The following is a 15963-nucleotide window of genomic DNA, read 5'->3' as shown; positions in this document are numbered from 1 at the left end:
ACACTTAGGTCTTTATCTTTGGATAAACTCCTAGCCGTTGGGTCTAAGACTTTAAACTTCTTTATAGAAACGCTAATTTTACGTCTTATAAGTCTTAATGCAAAACAGTATTTTTAGGAACTTTCTCCTTCTTGGTTTCACTTTCCGTACGGATGTGGGAAAGCGTGTGTAGGTAACGTTTGCAGTGACTCAGAATTCCTGGGGCGACGACTGCTTACACCAACACCCGCGTGGCGCTGCTCCCGGGACCCCTCTCTCCTGCCCCCTGCTGAGAAGCAGTGAGACCAAAGTGTGTGCAGTAAAGCTGTGAGGGCTTTGGAATCGCTAAGTGACTGGAAGCAAATTAGGGTGGCCAAAAATACCGGCTTGAGGTTCGCTAAATCCTGGCTCTGCAACGCCAGCCATGTGGCTTTGGGAAAATACTTCTGCTCTGCCAGCCTCAGGGTCCTTATCGGAGCATCAGGTCGGCACCTGGTTACGGGGAGGACCTAGCGTGGGAGGCTGGGGACGCGTGGCTCGTGCGCGGTGTAGACGAACGTCTGACTCTGTTATCGCTCAGGGGTTTTCTGGCACAGGGTCCACAGAGAGTAACTACTTTAGCAAAAACACCTCCTCTAGTAAAGAGAAGAAAAGAGCGATCACTCCCGTGAACCAAAGGAGCAAATGATGTGTATTTTCATACCTAGATCCTCTGACCTGTGAGGAAATTGGGGCTCACAGAATCAGGGTGAGCTGCCCCGGCGGCGTGAAGGGTGGGGACCCGCAGGGGCCCAGGGGAGAGGCTTTGACATCAAGTTGGAGGAGTTGAGTATTACATGCTGGGGCGGGTCTTCTTTTTTTTTTTTTTTTTTTTTTTAATATTTTTTTTAACGTTTTATTTATTTTTGAGACAGAGAGAGACAGAGCATGAACGGGGGAGGGGCAGAGAGAGAGGGAGACACAGAATCGGAAGCAGGCTCCAGGCTCTGAGCCGTCAGCCCAGAGCCCAACGCGGGGCTCGATCTCACGGACCGCGAGATCGTGACCTGAGCTGAAGTCGGCCGCTTAACCGACTGAGCCTCCCAGGCACCCCATGGGGTGGGTCTTCTAATTCCGGGATGAGAACTGCGTTTACCGACAAAAGGATTGTGCTGTCAGGGTGTTCCGAGCACACAGACCAACAGAGAGTGTGTGTGCGTGCGTGTGTGTGTACATACGTGGAGGGGCGGGACTTATTTTCAGGGACTGGCTCACGTGGTCGGGGGCGGGGGCTGGCGAGCCTGAGGCCTGTAGGGCAGGCCGGCAGGCCAGGCTGTCTGTCGTGGGCGGGCCTCCTGGAGGAGGATCCCTTCCTTCTTGGGGGAACCTCAGTCTTTTTCTCTAAAGGCCTGCAGCTGAGGGATGCGGCCACCTCGGTGTGGAGGGACGTTTGCTCTACTCAAAGGCTGTTGATGCGAAGGTTAAGCGCGTCTACAAACACCTTCACAGCAGCATCCGGACCCGTGTGTGACCGGCACCTGGTCACTGAGGCCGGGCCAGGTGGACCCACAGCGAACAGGCCTGGGAACCAAAGGCTTATCATCGGCCCGTCTGGGGCAGACGATGAAGCGCTCTGCTGAATGAATCGCAAATCCTTTCGGATTTATGGGAGCGTTTATGAACGTGGGCTCCCGCCCTTGCATGCATCTGGTTTATGTGGTCACAGGGCTGAGGTGGGAGGGGACGGTCCCCTGTCCCTGGAGCACAGCTGTAACCGTCTGCCTCTCAGCTGCACACGGGGCATCCGAGGAGCCATGCTTGTGCTCAGGAGGCGTTGGGGCGGCCGGCCCCGCTCTCCGGCTCTCAGAATCAAGTCCTGCTTCCTTCCGGGCTCTACCTTTGAGCTAAGTCTTCGTGTTGGGGCTTCTGAGCTGCTCTCCGGGCACAGCGGTGGCCGCGTTTACGGGCCTTGTGCTCGCGTGTCTTTGCCACATCCCGCTTGTCTGCCTGCAGAACCTACCAGGGCTGGAGTCTTGCTCCTAAAAGTGCCGTTCACTCTCAGTTGGGGGCGATCGTGCACCCCTGGGGGACATCAGCAACGTGTGGAGACAGTTTTGGTCGTCGCAACTGAGACAGGGATTGCTCTTGGCATTTAAGCCCAGGGATGCCGTTAAAGTGCACGGGGCGGGGGGGGCCCGCCACAGAGCCAGCCGCCCCAAAGGTCCACGGTGCTGACATGGGGACCTGAGGCCCCGAACGCTGCCTCCCAGGAAGAGCTTGTCCTGGAGACTCTGAAGCAGCCCGTCTCCTGGCTCGCGGCTGAGCTCCCCACGCAATCTCTAGATGCCGGGTCTACACCGGCTCTGCCCTGCTGGCTGATGGCTCCCGGGCCCGCCCGCCAAGCGCCCGCCTGACCCCAGTGAGTGCCTGTGATTCCTGGGGAACGTTTGCTTCAGCAGGAGGTCGAACAACACACTCCGACGGGGAAGACGCCTTTCATCTTCATATTATCTCGGGTCATCCCCGAACACATCACCGGGGGATCGATAATTAAGAAAGAAATGAAACCAGTTTCTTGTTTCTCTGAGACCGTAGTTAATAATGACCCAACGTGGTCCTACATACGTTCTGTGAGTGTATTTTCTCTTCCTTGTGATTTTCTCAGCGTTTTCTTTACTCCATCCGACTTTATTGTAAGAATGTAATACATGACGTGTAACACAGATCAGTGATGTCTTAGCTGATTGCGGCTGTTATAGGGAAGGCTGTCGGTTCACAGTAGGTTCTTAGTACTTACGTTTTGGGGGAGTCAGAGGTTATGTGTAGATTTCCAACAACGTGGGGGTCGGCGCCTCGACCTCCGCATCGGATACCCTGATTTGTTTTCCAAAGGTATGGCCCTCACAAAGGGAGTCAGAGAGGAAGGCACGAGATGGCAGGTGCTTCTGAGGAAGGAGAGCTCTGACCCGCGATCTTGCCATGCTGTTTCTTCAGAGGGATTTTCTAGTCCTCAGGGGCCCGGAGAGGACCTCAGTGCCCCGGGAGGATTTGATGACAAGTAGTCAGTAGTCTCTTGATGGTGGCAGACTAACACAGCACACCTGGGTGGTTATGATTCGATTATTTGGACTGTGATGGCCACGAGGTGTTGACTGGCTGGGGCATTTCTCAGTTACAGAAAAATGCCTGGCTCGGTCTACGTGACCCAGCCGGGCGGATGTGCGAGGCAACGCTGTGGACGTGCTGGGTAGCCCTGGTCTCTAAGACGAGAACACGTGTTCTGGAGGTGCAGCGAGGACTGTAACAGCCCCAGTGGACCCTCCAGTGTCTGGAATTGGCTCATATTTCAAGTTCAGCTAACTACAGTTGTTGAAACACTCAGTGGACATGTGACCTGCTTCTCTGGTTGTTCTCAGCTGGCCCACAAAGGAATCTGGCCTCCCTGGCCGTATTAGTCGGCTATGATGGAATTATGAAATATGGAAGGTTTGGGTTTGAGAGCGGACGGCTAAGAAAGAATTCTTGAGACGTTTTTGGTGCTAAAAGGCAATTTTATTAAAGCACGGGGACGGGACCCGTGGGCAGAAAGAGCTGCCCTGGGGTCATGAGGAGTGACTGATTATATACTTTTTGATTGGGGGGTGGTGAGGGATAAGTAGGTCTCTAAGGAATTTGGAAGCCAGGCTTCCAGGACCTTGAGGGGCTGGCTGCTGTGAACGTGAGGTTACTTTTAATCTCCAATAAAAAAAACATAAAGAGTAAGGCGCGAAGGGCAGCCGTGAGTTCCTTGAAGGAAGGTCACGGTCTGCATGCAGGTGTCTGTCAGTGGGCTTCGAGCCGTAGGGAGATTTCGCTGAAGGCACGCTTTTCTTGCCTGTATTCTCCTCTCTAGGCTGTGGCTGCCGTAACAAGTACCATGGACTGGGCAGCCTAAGCAAAAGGTGTTTCTTCCTCACGGTCCTGGAGGCTGGACGTCCAAGGTCAAGGTTGGTTTCTTCTAAGACCCCTCTCCTTGGCTTGCACATTGCGTCTTCTGTGTCCACATACGGTCTTCCTTCCGTTTCTGTGTCCTGATCTCCTCTTCTTAGAAGGACACTAGACCCTTTGGATCAGGGTCCACACGCCTGACCTCACTAGACTCGATTACCTGCATAGAGACCTTTCTCCAACAGGGTTCCATTCTGAGGTCCTGGGCGTTACAGCCTCAACGTATGAATTTTTGAGGGGGCACGGTTCCGGCCATCACAGTCTCTTCTTATAAACGATGGTTGTGTTTTTAATTTCTGTGTGGATAGGATCATAGTCTACGTTTCCTTTTTTCCAAAAACTCTGTGATATTTTTGAGATTTATTCATGTTGATCATTTAGTTCTATTTTATTTACTTTGGGTGCCAAGTGGCATTTGCTGGTATGAAAATACCAGTTTATTTTTCCACTCCCCCACCAAGGAGCCAAGTCGGATAATTTCCATTTTTTGTTCTTTTAAGCAGTGCTCAGTGGAAAACCTGTGTTTTCCCATGAACATATACCAGAGTTTATTTCTCTGTTTAGATACTTAAAAGTGCAATTGATGGGCCATAAGATACGTACATTTTGAAATTAACTCGGTATTGACTAATTCTTCTCCAAAGTGGTTGAACTTCTGTATTCTCTCTCTAGCGATTTAGCAAAATTTCTCTTTTTCCAAATACTCCCCAATTCCCGTTGGATGCGGTTTGGCACACTTATGCTATTTGTAAGAGTGAAGAATTCACTTATGTGATGAAGAGGAAACGTGTCTCTCCATTGTGGGCATTAACCTCGATATACCTCTGGTGCTAATTCTGAGTGTGTAGGTCAGAGGCATAGCCTTCGGGTCTGTGGCCTGTTTTGAGGTCGTGGTGTCTTTTGTTCACCCAAAATTTTCTTACTTAGATGTAGTCCAACCTATTGATTTTTTACAAGTACAATGTATGGATTTTTTGACTTCCTGGAAAAATACCTTCGCAGTACAAGTCAAAACACAATCTCCTGAATGTGCTTTTGAAACTTACATAGTTCAGCTTTTTCCTGTTTTGGTCTTGACTTTATTTTTGTACGCGGGATGAGGTGATCCGTGAGTTGGCTGGCAATGCTCGTCTCTCGTGTCCGGCTGCCCGTCCCTGAGCCCCCGCGTGCTGGGCCAGGCTGCTTGCACAAATGGGACCACTCCAGCGAGGGCTAAGGTGCCCGTACCTGCCCGGTTTTCTTTTATTTCCGTGTATTTCCTTCAAAAGGTTTTATCATATTTTCTGTAAAGTCCTACACATTTTGTTACACTTACTCTTTATGCTTCACGGGTGGTCCTTTCTTCTCTTCTCTCGCCTTTCCCCCTTCTCTCTCTCTCTCTCTCTCTCTCTCTCTCGCCATTGTAAATGCCATCTCTTTAAATGGTTTCCTCTTGGGGTGCCCGGCCGGCTCAGTCAGCAGAGTGTGAAACTCTTGATCTCAGGGTTGTAAGTTTGAGTCCCCCCTTGGGTGTAGAGATTACTGAAAAAGAAAGGCTTTAAAAAATGGTTTCTTGCTGATGTACAAAAGCACTATCAGCTTTTGAATATTAACTCCTCTTTCCGGCAACCCGTCACAACCGTCTGGTTAGAATTAATAAATTGTCAGTATGTCCTCCCAGATTCTATAGAGAATTATACTCTCTGCGAACCATCGCAGCTTGTCTACATTTACTTCTACTACGTCTTGTTTGAGTTTAAAAATACTCATCTCATGTTCTCTTTAACGCTGCCCCCCCCCCCCCCCCCCCCCGCTGGCAGAGGCTCTGGGTGTGGCCCTGGCTCCCACGTGCCCGCTCTCTCTTCCTCAGGCCACATCTCTCCTTGGATTTCGAAATTGTGGACTTAGAGCACCTCTGGAGACTTGCCCGTTCCGTGCGGACTCCTTGCTGGCGTGGGAACAGCTTTCGTGTTCAACTTCACTTGAACCCAGTGCCAGGGTAAATGCCCCCAGACTCACGGAAGGGACAGGTCTGGCATGTTCAGTTATTAGGGATGACTCTATTTATTTTTTGTTTTTTATTAATGTTTATTTATTTTTGAGAGGGAGAGAGAGAGAGCACGGGCAGGGGGAGGGGCAGAGAGACAGAGGGCGACACAGAATCCGAAGCAGGCTCCAGGCTCCCAGCTGTCAGCACAGAGCCTGACGTGGGGCTCAAACTCACAAACTGTGAGATCATGACCTGAGCCGAAGTCGGACGCTCAACTGACTGAGCCGCCCAGGCGCCCCTCAGGGATGACTTAAAAAAATATTTTAAACCTGAGCTGAAGACAAGTTAGACCAATGTCCTTATTCTTATGTTGCTCAGTGGATTGTTCGGTTTACCCCTCTCCGAGGCCACTCAGTGGTCCAGCCTCACATAGCAGGCTCAGTCCCAGTCCCTCAGCTCACGAGGGCCAGGCTCTCCTTTCCTGTACCTCCGTGACTGTCAAAACCTGCCATGAACAGCAAAGAGACAAACAGCCCAACTGAAAAAGGGCCAAGGATGTGAATAGACCTTTCTCCAAAGAACACATACGGGTGGCCAAAAGGCACGTGAAATGATGCTCAGCATCGCTAATCGTTAGTAAAATGCAAATCAAAACCACAAGGAGATCCCCACCAGGATGACTATAATAATAAAAGAAAAATGCCAAATAACAAGTTTTGAGTGAGACCGTGGAGCAGTAGAACCCTGGCACGTTGCTGGTGGGAGTGCAAGGTGGTTCCCCTGCTGTGGAAAAATCTGGCAGTTCCTCAAAAAACTCAAACTCGACAATTCTCCTAGATATGTACCCAAGGTTGCTGGCAGGGGCGACTCGAACCAGGGCACGTCTGGTTCACAGACACCAAAAGGTAGGAGCCGCCAAGCCTCCATCAGTGGCTGAGCGGATGAACAAGTGTGGTGTATCCATACCGTGGAGCCCTCGCGGCCATCAGAAAGGGACAGAGTGGCGGCGTGTGTGTCGAGCTGAGGAACCTCAGAAGCGTCCTGCTGAGGGGGAGGGGCCAGACACCAGACACCAAAGCCGTCCACTGTGTGGTTCCGCGATGGGCAAGTCCAGGGTGGGCAGCACGTACGTCTCACTGGTCACGGGACCCGGGGGGAGGGGCCGTGGGCGTGAGTCCTGACTCCTCAGGCTTTTCGTGTGGGGTGATGAGAATAACTGGAAGTGGACGGTGGGGATGGTTGCACGGCGGCGTGAATGCGCTTCATGACACCGTTCATTTCAAAATGGTTAATTTTATGTTACGTGAAATTGGCCTCAATTAAATATTTTTGAAAAATATTTTGAATGATTTTTTGGAAAAATTCAAAGATTACGGAGACTGGAAATCCCCGGGGGCAGCTGTGGTGGCTGTCCAGCCCCGTGGTCCCCATCCTTCACCCTGTGGGTCCCCCTTCCTTCTTATGCCTGCCTGCTTGCCTTCCTTCCTTCCTTCCTTCCTTCCTTCCTTCCTTCCTTCCTTCCCTCCCTCCCTCCATCCCTCCCTCCCTCCCTGAGCCACTCTGTTTCTCTGTCGTCTGTAAGCGTGCGCCGTGAGGTCCTTCTTGCTTGGATTTCTCCACTGCTTGCAGGATGAGCATGTTCTCTGAGAGCACCCCACTGTCTATTTTGCTGTGGACCCCACCCCTGGGCCCCGGGGAGGGGAGGGAGCACCGGGCTGCAATCCAGAACACCCCCTTTTCTAGTGCTGGCTTGGCCGTCCCGGAGACTAGTCACATGGCCTCACGGCCCTGCTTCATTAGAGAAGACACAAGCCGCAGGCCAGGAACCGGCTGACAAGGGGCGGGTTTCCTGGCGGATGCCGTCACATCACCTGTGTCACCCTTCAGGGTGAATAAAGAGGGTTCTGTGAAGCTGTGGGCCCCCGGGAGAGGGAGAGGAGGGCCTGCTAAGGGCAGGCTGCCTCTGGAGAACAGCCCTGCCTTCCTGATGATGAGCTGAGCATTTCATTCCTGGGGGAGCACAGACATCTGTGAGCCCCCACAGAACAAAGGCCGGTCCTGTCCTGCAGCAGGCGGCCAGGCTGGAGTCCCCGCGGCAGATGCGATGTCGGTGGGGAGGGAGAAGCCAGGACTGCAGGACACATGGACACGCAGACTCAACACAGCGCGTGGGGGTGGGGGGGTGGATGTGTGCGTGCCCAGGTCACCCACCGTCCAAAGACGTTTAAGCATCCACACTGCAGAGGAAGGGGTGGATAACATTGCATCGTACATGAACTGTTTGGGGAATTTCTAAACGGCTCCAGAATGACAGGATCGACATTGATTTAGGGCCTAATTGTTTAGAAGAAATAGAATTCACATGGGGCCCCGCGCGGCCTCCCCAGTCAGCTGGTGCGTGGCCGCAGACCGAGTCTCTGGCGCCACCTGCTGTTCGTCCGTGGCCACTCCTCCCCGCCAGGCAGAGTGACCGCAGTCACTCTGAGATCTAGTCCGACACCTCCAGGGTCAACTCCTAAAGGATCACAGACCAGAAACACGACGCCAGTGTTCTCGATGACGTCTCTGATCTGGGGTCGGCTGGGGCACACCTTCCTTTTCCTGCATCGGCAGCATCAGTGTCACCAACACTGATCATCTGCCTGCCAGGTGCCTAAAATGTGTCACCCCACGTCCCCCCCCCACCCCACCCCACCCCACCCCACCCCCCCGTAAGGCAGGTACTGCCCCAACTGTGCAAATGGGGAAACTGAGGCCAAGTGGGTAAGTAACTTGCCCAGTGTCTGGTGGCCGGAAACAGCTTGCCAGCAGGTCGGGCGCCTGAGCTCCACCCTTGCGGCCACCGCACCTGCTGAAGCAGCCTGGGAGCTCGGTGGTCAGTCCTGTGCACCTGCGTTAATTTAAATTTTTTTTTTCAACGTTTATTTATTTTTGGGACAGAGAGAGACAGAGCATGAACGGGGGAGGGGCAGAGAGAGAGGGAGACACAGAATCGGAAACAGGCTCCAGGCTCTGAGCCATCAGCCCAGAGCCTGACGCGGGGCTCGAACTCCCGGACCGCGAGATCGTGACCTGGCTGAAGTCGGACGCTTAACTGACTGAGCCACCCAGGCGCCCCTGCACCTGCGTTAAGTAACAGCAACAGCAATACTCCAGGCAAATCAGGGCTTAAAGTGCCGAGCCTTTTCCGAATCCCACGTTCTAGTTCCACCGAGGAGATAAAATAGTGTATATTCATTCTATCAACTGCTCACCTGGCCAAGTGTGCTTTTGAGGACGGTGCACAGAGTCTGCGAGGTCCTCCACCGTCTAGTAAACAGGGACTCTGGGAGCGAGCCAGACCCTTTGGTTATTACAAAGTTGGCTTGTCAGCTTTATACACTGAAAGGCCAATCTCAAAGGACCCACAGAATCAAGTGAAGCTTGGTCATCCAGACTAGAAATTCCAAACGCTGTAGGCACTACAGTTGGGGGCCTTTCGCTCGTCCGTGGCACATGATTGCTTTCGAGAGCTTTGCAAAAATCTTCAAGCCGTATTTTTTTCCAGAATGGTGATTGATGCCTTTTCTAGGTATTTCTGATACTTGTCAAGTTCGGAAAACACATTTGCCCCCGTTCATTTATTGTCCACACACAAGTTTGACAAGTTTCCTCTTTGTGGAATACGCCTGGAGTACAACGTTTCTGTGGAGGGTTTTATGCTGTGGCCTCTTTGGTTTTTCCCTGGGGATCTGGCCATGATGCTCCTGGAGTCATGCCGGGTGCATTTGAACTCGAATACAGTCACAAGACTGACGGGAAGAGGAAGGACCGGCCTGACTCCTCTCGTGATGGAAACCTGGCTTAGCATCCCTCCTGCCCTCCCTTTCCTCACCTCCGCCTTCTCCGTGTCCTTCCCCACCCGCCATAATCACATGGGCTCCGAGGGAGGAGGGTGGGACCTGGGGGGACGTCCTGTCTACTCATCTTGGATTGGAAAGGAGTAGATAGGACGGGGATCAGCACTGGTGGAGTTGAAAGGCCCCCACCCCCCCCATGTTTGGCTCAGGAGCTGAGCCCGGCGGCGGCTGACTACCAAGTAGACTGAGCCCTGTCACCTGATGCCCCTCGTCACCAAGTCACCTGATGCCCCTGTTTAATTCACTGACTCTTACTTGCAAAGGGGGCGGGGTCTGGAAAACGAAGGGCAAAGAGGATTTGTGACTGTAAACGAGAGACTCTGCAAATTCATCTCGCGTTTTCGGGGAGAGCCCCTCAAATACTGAATACCCTGTATGCACGGTCCTGGGGGCTTCAAGGCAGCCGGGGTTAGGGGCGTCACGCGTGGGGTGTCCCCTGCCAGCCCCTGTGGAAGGCGACCAGCTGGTGGGCTGGTCACGGTGTTGAATAAGACCACGGATGAATGTGTGGTCCTGTGGGACTTTGGGGATTTTCATTTCTTGCTTTCGGGCGTTTATTTGTAAACGCACCATTTATGTTGCGTCAGGCCTCACACCCTTTCTCGGGTTACAGGCGCCAAATCAAAGTGGCACAAACCAGGTGGGCAACTGTGGGCCTCTGTCCTTGGAAAAAGGCATGGCTTCCGGCGGGTTTGACGCAAAGTTTCTAAAGCTGCGGGTACGTCGCCGACTTTCTCTCCATCCCCAGGCAGGCGCCTTTCCTGGGTAAAACAAACAGCAACCCCAGACTCAGAGCATCTGCAAAGCTGGCCCCCAGGACAGAGAGGGCCGGAGCCCTGGGCAGGCCTCACAGGCCCACCTCTGAGAGGGCACTGTGCCCGGAGAGTGACCAGACCCGGGTCACGTCCCTGCGCATGGTGATGGCTGATCACGGGAGGGGCGCTGTCTCCTGGGCTTCTCGGAATTCGTTCCCCGTAGAAAGACCGAGGCGGGCTGCTGGGGACAAGACCCGCAGGTGTTTGTTTGCTCTACGCGCCCTGTGCAGTGCCAGCCGGTGTGCAGGGAGCAGAGCCCGTGTTCGTGCTGTTTAATACTGACCATTCAGCCAGGGGACACGGAACAGGGACAAGGAGGACAGCAAGCATTCTCAACCTGGACGGCACACGAGTGTCGCCTGGGAAGCACTGTAAATACTGAAATGCCCGGACGGTCCCTGCCCTTCCGATTGCTTGGGTCTGGGAGTTTGTAAAGCTCCGGATGTTTCTAACAGGCACTGAATGTCGAGAGCCAGAAATGAAAGGTGTCACGGTTAACACTGCTGTTTGCAGGTTGTGTCGGGAGACGGGGCGGTGCAGGTTGGGGTTGGGGTGCGCTACCCAGGAGTGCAGACCTCTCTGGCGGCGGAATCCGAGGCCTTTCTGCGGTCGGCGCCGTGGGAGCCTTCTCCCAGCTCGCTCTTCTGACCCTTGACCCCCAATTACTAGCGAGGGGCGCAAGAGACTAATTTGAAGTTTGGTTTCCTTCCTCGTCTCTTACTTTTCAGCGGGTAGGAGCCAAGGAGCAGAGAACAGAAGGGAAACTGAGCCCCTGCGGCATGGGGCGGACGGAGAAGAGACCAGCCTTGGTTTCCGGTCTCAAGACCCTAAAACGTGTCGCTAGGTAAACTCTCCAGGCAATTTCGGGGTTTTACTCTAGCCAAAGAGAGGCTTGGGAAGTGGAGGGGAGGCCCGGATGTGTGTGTTCCTGGGCTTGAACGCCACGACTGAGCAAGTCTGGGTTTTCAGTGGTTCTTTCGGAGTGTGTTCACAGACGAAGGGCCTTCCTGCCCCCGAGCCCGGAATGACTGTCTTCATAGAATGGAGAGCGGACAGGTCACCTCAAAACGTTTGTCCAGGGGCGCCTGGAAGGCTCAGTCAGCTAAGCCTCTGACTCTTGATTTGGCTCAGGTCATGATCGCACATTCGTGAGTTTGAGCCCTGCATCAGGCTCTGTGCTGACAGTGAATTCTGCTTTGGATTCTGTCTCTCCCTCTCTCTCTGCCCCTCCCCTGCTTTTCTCTCTCTCTCTTTTTTAAATTTTATTTTCTTTGTTTTTGAGACAGAGAGACAGAGCTCAGCAGGGAAGGGGGACACACACACACACACACACACACACAGAATCCCAAGCAGGCTCCAGGCTCTGAGCTGTCGGCACAGAACCCGATGCGGGGCTCGAACTCATGAACCGTGAGATCATGACCTGAGCCAACGTCGGACACTTTGACTGAGCCACACAGGCGCCTCCCTGCCTCTCTCTCTCTCTCTCTCTCAAAAATAAATAATGATTTCAAACAAAACCAAACGTTTGTCCAGTTCCGTTAGGGGCAACTGCGGCTAATTAAATACGATGCATCTGGAGGCGAAACAAGTAACTGGTTTTGTTTCTTTGGTTCTTTTGGTTGAGTTTTGAGGTTGGTAATAGAAGCATCATCACTTCCTCTGGCTGAAGGGTAAAAGTTGCACAAAAGTGTGTAAGTTCCCCTCTTTCGGTGTGGACTGCAAGGCTTCCTGAGGGCTCGAGAGCGTCCTCACATTATTTAAAATCATGTGGAGATTAATGTTTCGAAGCAAAAAGCTCCCGGGCGCGGTGAGTGTCCGCGTTAACCGTGCTCAGCGGCAGCCCTGCTCCCGTGAGTGACATCCTGTGACTTAAAGGACTCTTTTCTCCACTTTCTGCCTCCACAGGGCAAATGTGACTCCTCCTTGCCTGGGACCAAGTCGGCCGCGTCACTAGAGGTAAGAAATGCTGGCTTGTTTTCTTCCTCCAGGATGTGAGGCTCGTTCTTAGAAGAGGGCCGGGTGGGAGGCTCCCTTTTGGCTTCGTGGCTGCTGGTGAGCCCCCTGGAGTGGGGGAGGGCCGGCCGCGTGCCTTGGGAAGCGGGGACCCCGCACCCTGAAGCCGCCGTCACCTGCCGTCGTGGGTGAGGGGCAGGGCGCTGCGCAGTAATGCGTCCTTGCAGCCGGGGTCCGCCTCGTGCGCTCAGCTGGGAGCGTTCTGCTGTCTGCGAAGCCGGCGCGTGTTGTTCTGAACTTGGGGGTCTCTGGGGACACCATGCGTTGTACCTTTGAAAACTCTACTGCGTGCCTTCAAAATAAGCGAGAGTCACGACGGCGAAGGGAGACCTCGAGGCGGGTCAAGTTGGGGTGGGGGGCTGGCCCCGTGCCGTCTGCCTGCGGGGTCGGTGGCCAGCCAGCTCCAGGAGCCTACGGGCCGTGTGCGGGGCTCGGGCTCTCACCCCGGAGCTTTTTGAGGGATTAGGCCTAAAACGGGCCCCTTTGGGCGAAGGTAGATTTCCCTCAATATTTCAAGCAGCGGTGTGGGTTGAACGGTAACGTTATAATTAAGAAGTTTTATGAGGTGGGCTGATGGGTGTTTTCTTCTCCTGACTCCCACGATGCCACAAAGTAGGAATGGCCACCCGTTCAGGTGACGTGATGGTGTCTCTGTTTGTCGGGCTAAGTATTCACGGCAGGCATGGCAGGTACGGTGGGCCTGTCCCCACAGGTGTCAGACGGGTCATTTGAGACCTGGGTTTTGGGGCGCCTGGATGGCTCCGTCGGTTAAGTGTCCAACTCTTGATCTCGGCTCAGGTCGTGAGCTCACAGTTCGTGGGTTCGAGCCCCACGTTGGACTCTGTGCTGTCGGCATGGAGCTTGCTTGGGATTCTCTGTCTCTCTCTCTCTCTCTCAAAGGTAAATAAACATTAAAAAAACCCCAAAACCCTGGGTTTTGCTCAGGTTTAGTTAATGTACGTGATTACATCAGGCTATATCTGGTTCATGCTAAACAAAATACACATGGGGGCACCTCAGTGACTCAGTTGTTTGAGCGTCCGACTTCGGCTCAGGTCATGATCTCGCGGTTTGTGAGTTCGAGCCCCATATCAGGCTCTGCTGTTAGTACAGAGCCTGCTTCAGATCTTCTGTGTCTTTCTCTCTCTGTCCCTCCCCTGCTCATGCTCGCTCACTCTCTCTCAAAAATAAACATTAAAAAAAAAAAATGGAAAAACACAAAATACACACTTAAAAACCCTCCTAAGCATCTGGCAGCTTTCTGGGGGCCCTACGTCACCAGCCTTGTTGGGGCAGGGGCTGTCCTGCTTGCTGTGCATCTCGGGAGCAGCACAGAGAAGCGATGGGCGTCTCAGCATCTCCTCCGTGGGTCTGCAAGTCCCGTGGGGCAATACGGAGTCCCGGCCGATCCCAGGAGCCTGTATTCCTGGATGCAAAGAAGCCACTTGTGTGAACGGTCAGTCTTGCATTTGATGGCTGACATCCATGTGAACAAAGCTTTCCACTGAACCCCACGTTGTACCTTTTACATACTTGTGGTACTCCTGTGTCCCTCTAATGTTTTATAAATAGCCCAACACTAAGAACTTGGTTGAAGAAAAGTTTCTCTCTACCATTTTCTTGTGTGAATTAGATCTTCCTTATCAGACACAAAAATGGTGTCCGTAGCATTGAAGGTTGGTGATAACTGATTTAGGGTCCTGTAACATCTCAAGGTGTTCTGGTTATTTTAGTTAAGGGGCTAGACAGGTGCCTGAATACTATTTCACGTTGCCTCCTAATGTGAGTAAGCTCGGGGACGAGCGTGTTGTAGTGGGAGGGGCGGCCCTGCTCCGCTTTCCTCATAACGATTTTTCAGTCTTGCTTATGATCTGATCAAGAAAAAAATGGTTCAGCTCCAACCGGTGGTGGTTGTCAGAGCTCTACTCGGCTTTCTGTGGTCAGTGAGGAACCGTGTCTCCTGGGAAGATAAAGTTTCGTCGTTCTGCCAGTCCTCTCCGCCCTCGGACTGGCCCTGGGCAGCAGGAGCGAGGAGTTTCCACGCTGCCTGTGGTCCTCGTCTCTTGGCCACAGAGATGGACGTAGGCAAGTGGACAAGACTGTGTCTGGTGGGCGTGGGTGTCACTCGTGAATCATCCCCAGTGACCAGTCCCACACGCCTGTTACGGTAAGAGCCATGGTCAGAGGTAGAAGGATTTCCAAGAAGAACCATCTCTGTGGGGACCTTGTTTTCTGACCGTATTTGGGTCGAGGCTCTGGGAGGGCCCCGGAAGCAGTTGCAGAAGCCGGTGGCCAGCCTGACCCTGACCCCTCTAGCACTTGGCCATGTTTTCAGAGTCGCCTTGGGTTGATGGGCAGGGGTCCCTTCTTTCTTTTTTTAAAATTTGTATTTGTTTTATTATTTTAGAGTAAGCAGGGGAGAGGGGCGGAGGGAGAGAGAGAATCTCAAGCAGGCTCCGTGCTTAGCAAGCAGCCACGCGCGGGGCTCGATGCCACAAACCGTGAGGTCACGGCCTGAGCCGACATCAAGAGTCGGACGCCCAGCCAGCTGAGCCTCCCGGGCGCCCCGGTAGGAGGCCCCTCTTACGTTCAGAGTGAACGCACACGAATCCAACCTCACGCAGCGTCACCTGGGAGCATTCCGGATCTGGAAAAGGTGGTGACAGCGGCGCGCGAAGCGTTTCCCTTCGTGTCTTTCCCCCCTTCTCCCCGCTTCTCTGCAGGTCTGTGTTCAGCAGACTGTTCACCACGAGAGGGGATTGCAGGGTCTCCTGTCTAAAATCCTGGTACGTTTTGGCTGCTGGGGCGTAAGCAGGTGCTCGCAGCGCCCTGATGAGAAAGGGGATTATTTTACAAGGTGCGTCGTAGAAGCTGCAGATACGGCAGACAGCGCGTGTTCCTGCTAAACCTGCAGGGGCCGTCGGTTCAGCAGCTAACTGAATTTCTTCTCCCTCTTTGTTTGTTTGATTTTATAACAAGGGGAGGGGCGCCTGCGTGGCTCGGGCAGCTGACAAGTGATTGCAGTTTACTAATGCAGCGTAAGAGATGTGGACGTAACTGTATATCCAAGCAACTCGAAAGGATCTTTCTGTTTGAATTTGTAACTTGGCTTGTGGCTTCCTCCGGTACACTGACCTCTGTTGGGGCGCCTGGGTGGCTCAGTCGGTTAGGCGTCTGACTTTGGCTCAGGTCATGATCTCACAGTTTGTGAGTTCGAGCCCCGCGTCAGGCTCTGTGCTGACAGCTGGGAGCCTGGAGCCTGCTTCGGATTCTGTGTCTCCCTTTGTCTGACCCTGCCGCGCTCCTCCTCTGGCTCTAT

The 15963-nt window shown here is 53.3% G+C and overlaps 1 protein-coding gene across 3 annotated transcripts in view; it reads left to right on the top strand.

Moving 5' to 3' along the window:
• RPS6KA2 (ribosomal protein S6 kinase A2) overlaps nt 1-15963 on the top strand; it is a 355983-nt gene that overhangs the window by 42916 nt on the left and 297104 nt on the right. The window contains exons 1-2 of one of the 3 annotated variants that reach the window (XM_086708307.1): nt 12359-12438; nt 12537-12587. The exons of 1 other annotated variant lie outside the window; for it this stretch is intronic. In XM_086708307.1, coding sequence (XP_086564433.1) covers nt 12397-12438; nt 12537-12587 — 93 coding nt within the window. In that variant the 5' untranslated portion in view covers nt 12359-12396. Of the gene's footprint in view, nt 1-12358; nt 12439-12536; nt 12588-15963 lie in introns of those variants that run through there. One more of the 3 variants, XM_086708304.1, reaches the window with a different exon arrangement.

This window comes from Puma concolor, chromosome B2, assembly GCF_028749965.1.
Source record: "Puma concolor isolate L17-30 chromosome B2, mPumCon1.1.hap2, whole genome shotgun sequence".
Taxonomy (NCBI): Eukaryota; Metazoa; Chordata; class Mammalia; order Carnivora; family Felidae; genus Puma; species Puma concolor.
The sequence above is the reverse complement of the archived record's forward strand: the minus strand, read 5'-3'. Positions and strand labels throughout refer to the sequence as shown.